Source organism: Panicum hallii, chromosome 4, assembly GCF_002211085.1.
Source record: "Panicum hallii strain FIL2 chromosome 4, PHallii_v3.1, whole genome shotgun sequence".
NCBI classification, from domain to species: domain Eukaryota; kingdom Viridiplantae; phylum Streptophyta; class Magnoliopsida; order Poales; family Poaceae; genus Panicum; species Panicum hallii.
The window spans coordinates 41,583,108-41,587,968 of NC_038045.1; the positions used below are offsets into that span (position 1 = coordinate 41,583,108).

At 52.4% G+C, this 4,861-nt stretch overlaps 1 protein-coding gene across 1 annotated transcript; it reads left to right on the forward strand.

Annotated features, from left to right (window-relative positions):
* Positions 1-417: 417 nt before the first annotated feature.
* On the forward strand, positions 418-2,042 carry LOC112890489 (aspartyl protease AED1-like). The gene is made up of 2 exons (XM_025957373.1): positions 418-514; positions 760-2,042. The coding sequence occupies exons 1-2, from the start codon at positions 418-420 to the stop codon at positions 2,040-2,042; spliced, it is 1,380 nt and encodes a 459-aa protein (XP_025813158.1).
* The last annotated feature ends 2,819 nt before the right edge of the window (positions 2,043-4,861 follow it).

Sequence of the window (4,861 nt, forward strand, 5' to 3'; positions counted from 1 at the left end):
TGTAAAGAGCGCTCTAGTCTAATAGTGGTGAAACATCCAAATTTCACAACTTGCAATGAAGAAATGTGCATAGACGACGTTTGTGGCTTAGCTGTGCCGGCTTCTAACCAAACTGGAACCTGCACGGTAAACTTCTCCACGTACGGCCGGGCGTTGCTCCCAACTCAACCCCTGCTTACGTCGGCACGAACGCAACGCCTTGGGCTGAACGCGGAGGCATACATGCAACAAACAAGGTTAGAAATTAAAACCGATCACCAAGCTGGGGATAATAATTCTATATCCTCCATCTTCAATCATCGTATACGAGAACGCTACAAGAACAATGCTGCCCATCCCTATATATACGGGAGGCTCATGCTACCTGCCCTGCAACCACGCCACCCTTCCTTCCTCTCACTGAGCTTTGGAGCAGCTATGGCTTCTTCAGCCGCCGTTCCATCCCTGCTCTTCTGCTTGGTGCTCCTTGTTTCACCTTACCTTGGCTACTCCTGCCCCACCAGCTACACCCATGGTGGAAAGCACTACGTTCTCCGTTCCAACAGCGACCCCCGGCAACCGGGACAGACTCCAACCTGTTCCTCCGTTCATTCTGGTGAAGCTAGCATCCTAACAATAATCCTTGCTATTTCTTGTGTAACAATCCGTATTTGCGAGGAACATTCCTATGTGCTAGTCAGAAATGCTTATTGTAGTACACTGTAAGGATGTCACGTTAATCTCAAAATGTGTGACCTAACTAACCTTGCTTGTATGTAGGACGGAGCAGCAGCGATGGGGTGCCTGTGCTGCACCGGCTGAGTCCATGCTCCCCTCTCGGCGGCGCACGGAACCAGGAAAAGACGACGACCGTGGCCGACGTCCTCCACCGCGACGCGCTCCGCCTCCGCTCCCTTCGCGGAGAGGACAACCATGGGGCCCCGGCCCCTGCGCCCGGACCGTCAGCACCTGGCGGTGGCGGGGTCTCCATCCCCGTCAGAGGCGACCCGATCGAAGCGCGGCCCGGGGCGTTCGAGTACCACGTCGTGGCTGGCTTCGGCACCCCGGCGCAGGAGCTCACCGTGGGGTTCGACACCTACACCTCGAGCGCGACGCTGCTCAAGTGCACGCCGTGCGCCGCCACGGAGCCGTGCGACCAGGCCTTCGAGCCGTCGGCGTCGTCCTCCCTCGCTCAGGTCCCCTGTGGCTCGCCGGACTGCCCGTTCCATGGCTGCTCCGGACCCAGCTGCACTTTTAGCCTCGGCACCAACAATACTTTGCTGGGCAACGTAACCTTCATGACCGACAAGCTCACGCTGACGTCGTCGGCCACCGTGGAAAACTTCAGGTTCGCGTGCCTGGAGGCCGGCTTCAGGCCGAGGGATAACTCCACCGGCATCCTCGACCTCAGCCGGAACAGCCACTCGCTGGCGTCACGCGCTCCTTCCTCGCCGGGCACGGTCGCCTTCTCCTACTGCCTGCCGTCGTCCCCAAGTACGGTGGGCTTCCTCTCCCTCGGCGCCCCCAAGCCGGAGCTCTCCGGGCGCAAGGTGAGCTACACCCCGCTGCGGAGCAACCCTGGCAACGGAAACATGTACGTCGTGGAGCTCGTGGGGGTGGGCCTCGGCGGCCGTGACCTCTCGGTCCCGCCCACCGCATTCGCCGGCGACACGCTCGTCGACCTGCACACGACCTTCACCTACCTAAGGCCCGAGGCGTACTCGGTCCTCCGCGACAACTTCCGCCAGTGGATGACGGAGTACAAGCCGGCGCCGCCTCTCGGCGTGCTCGACACGTGCTACAACTTCACCGGGCGGAACTTCTTCTCCGTGCCGGCCATCACGCTTAAGTTCAACGGCGGGGCAGACGTCGACATGTCCATGAATGGGATAATGTACTTCCCTGACCCCGGCAACCACTTCTCCATCGCGTGCCTCGCTTTCGCCGCGGCGCCGACGAACGCGCGGGAGGCAGCGGTGGTCGGGAACAGGGCGCAGTCCTCGATGGAGGTGGTTTACGACGTGCGCGGAGGGAAGGTTGGGTTCGTCCCGTTCCGCTGCTGAGCGAAGATCTCCAATCTCCACTCCCACCTGTGTGCATGCATGGTGGAGAAGACGGTAATGCTGCTGCGGGTGTGTTCGTTGTTCCAGTTTCACAATTCCCATGCCATGTGTAATAAGACGATCAAGGAGAGTGAGTCTCACGAGTGATGTGCAAGGTGAGGAGATAGATCCGTACGACCGAATAAGCAGCAACCTAGCAATCATATGCTAGCTAGTTGTATATGCTGCTACACCTTTGTCAAATTTACAAGCAACTACATCTGAATATCGGTTTAGCTTCCATTTTGTGATGTTTGGATGTGGCTTCTTGCATTGTTTCATTAGCGTAGGAAAATGGGTATTTTGCTGACTAAGTAGAGTAGTCACCGTTTCCCGTCAGCCCTTAGAAATGATTTTTAGGGGCTGACGGGGGCCTCACCCACCCTTGTAAAAAAATTCCCATATTGTCAGATAAGTGTTGGAGATTTTACTCCTCCAGATAGAGAAGAGAGAGTAGAGTGGTATGAAGGCACAATACTAGAAAGCAAGTGTGGAGTGCTCCCAGGAAAGAGTCCCCTCCTAATAACCCATTGGGTCCTTTGTATAGAGGAGGGAGGGCGTCAATTTGCACCTAAGCCCTTGGTAGGTACAATATTTGTATATAGGTTCTTAGGCCTTTACATGAGGCCAATTTCTACATGGGCTGGGCCATTCCCCAACAGTAGCCCCTCAGCTACTTTGTTTAGTTGGCATAACAAAGCAAAGTAGCTAAATATATATGAAGTGGCCCAGACCTATCTATCACTGGCGGATATGCACATATAAGATAGCTACAACTGAACCAAAGATGGCCTTCGGTCTCCTCGACGAGGTAGTTCTCGGCAATGATGGTGGGCAGAAGCTTCGTCACTTGTCCTCATTTGGTAGGATGCAAGAGGTACTTCGTACTCTATCGACTGAGCTAGACAGGCTTCATAGCTGAGGAAGTCTTCGCCCCGGAAGCTTCTTTGTATCACCCATCGGCTTTGCCTTCAAAGCCTTGGTACTCGAGTGTTCACATCTTCGGAGCCGGTTGCGCTTCATCGGAATCTTGAAACACTCTATTGTAGTCGACGTAGTTGAAGTAGCGGAAGTAGAAACGACGTTGCATTGGTCGTGCCGAAGCCAACAATGCCTTCGGGTCTCCGCTTGCGAGCGCCAGGCAAGACTTGTCAGCCAAGAGGTGCTAGTCCACCATGACCCCGCCATAGCCCCTCTTGTCCGGGGCTCGCAGCGGAAGCAGCAAAGGTGCTTCGCACACAGTCGAAGCAACAAACGTCGATGAGGGCGAAGTCGAAGTAGTCGTCACCGAGCCTCTCGTGTCGAACACTGTTGACGAGGTTGAGGGCGAAGTAGTCGCCACCGAGCCCCTCGAGCCGAACACCATCAACAAGGGCGAGGGCTAAGTAGTCATCACCAAGCCCCTCGAGTCAAACACTGTTGACGAGGACGAGGGCAAAATAGTCACCGCCGAGCCCCTCAAGTCGAACATAGTCGATGAGGATGAGGGCGAAGTAGTCGACGACGAAGTAGACGACGGGCCCCTCGAGTCGAATGTTGTCGTCAAGCCCCTCGCCCTCAGGCCTTGAGTCACGAGCGCCGAGCAAGACTTTGTTTCAAAGATCTTGGTCTAGTCCTAGTCCCACGGTGTTCATGATGAAGGTCCGTTACCCTCACGGATGAATGCAAAAATCCAGCAGAATCAAAGTAGAAATAGAGCGGGCCTTCGCACCACCTTGTCAGCTCAACAATACGATAGCTTATAGCAATTACAAGTTACCAAAGCTTAGACCCCGGACCCCTCAAGTCAAGGTTGAGAGGGGAGGCGAAGTGGTAGTTGATGCCAAAGTCGATGGCGAGACCCTCGGGCACTTTTATCTATTCTGCAGGCTTTCTATGGGCTGCGAAAATAACAATTTTCCATCCAAAGTTATGAATTACATAGAAAGAAAGCAAGCCTTTCTTGAATTTTTTTCTCATTTCTACGAATACCTTCGGCCTTTCACACGAGAGGGTTTCATTTTCTCATTTCTAAGAATACCTTTGGCCTTTCGTTCGAGAGGGTTCGTTTTTTATTTCTACGAATACCTTCGGCCTTTCGCTCGAGAGGGTTTCGTTTTTCATTTCATAGGCGCTCTCGGCTCTATGGCTCTTCGGCATTTTGCACGAGAGAGTCTTTAGCATCAGCACTTTCGGCTCTAGGCTTCCATGCAATGCAATGCAACATGATTGCAATGATTGCATGTATGAGATGAATGATGAATGAATGAATGAATGGATGGATGGATGGATGGATGTATGCTTTTGCTACGATAATAAAAAACGAAGGGTTGGCCTGACAGACAAGGCACAACCTTCGGTTAAGTCCCACTTTCTTATGTGACGGAAACCCCATGAGTTAACTGGAATCAAGTAGTAGCCAAGGCCAAATAGAATTCCATGAGACCAATTTGATGAAGTGTAATAGATAGGAAAAACTGATTGATATGGCATAGCCATTTCTTAATCATTAATGGACTGAGATAACCGAGGTTCCATATAGAACTTTGCTTCGAGGTGAAAACCAATAATCTGAAAGTAGGATCCTGCATAAATTTGATGAAGTGTGCATATGATGCGTGCTAATTCGAGCGATGTGGATAAGATGTAAAATATAATCAAAGTATAAACTTATAGCACGCTTGAGATGAGAATGTGCAAAGAGCAAACAAGCTAAAGTTTGTTACCTTGGTGAGAAGAGCCTGCAAAATAGAGAAATGAAGTGCTTCAAACCGAAGGGTTAGTGTAAGCCTTAGACTAAA

What these genes read in the sequence shown, in the direction of transcription:
- LOC112890489 (XM_025957373.1), top strand. Translation starts at nt 418, where the DNA reads ATGGCTTCTTCAGCCGCCGTTCCATCCCTGCTCTTCTGCTTGGTGCTC. An exon ending in CCCCACCAGCTACACCCATG is followed by an intron (nt 515 to 759) that starts GTGGAAAGCACT and finishes GCTTGTATGTAG; the next exon opens with GACGGAGCAGCAGCGATGGG.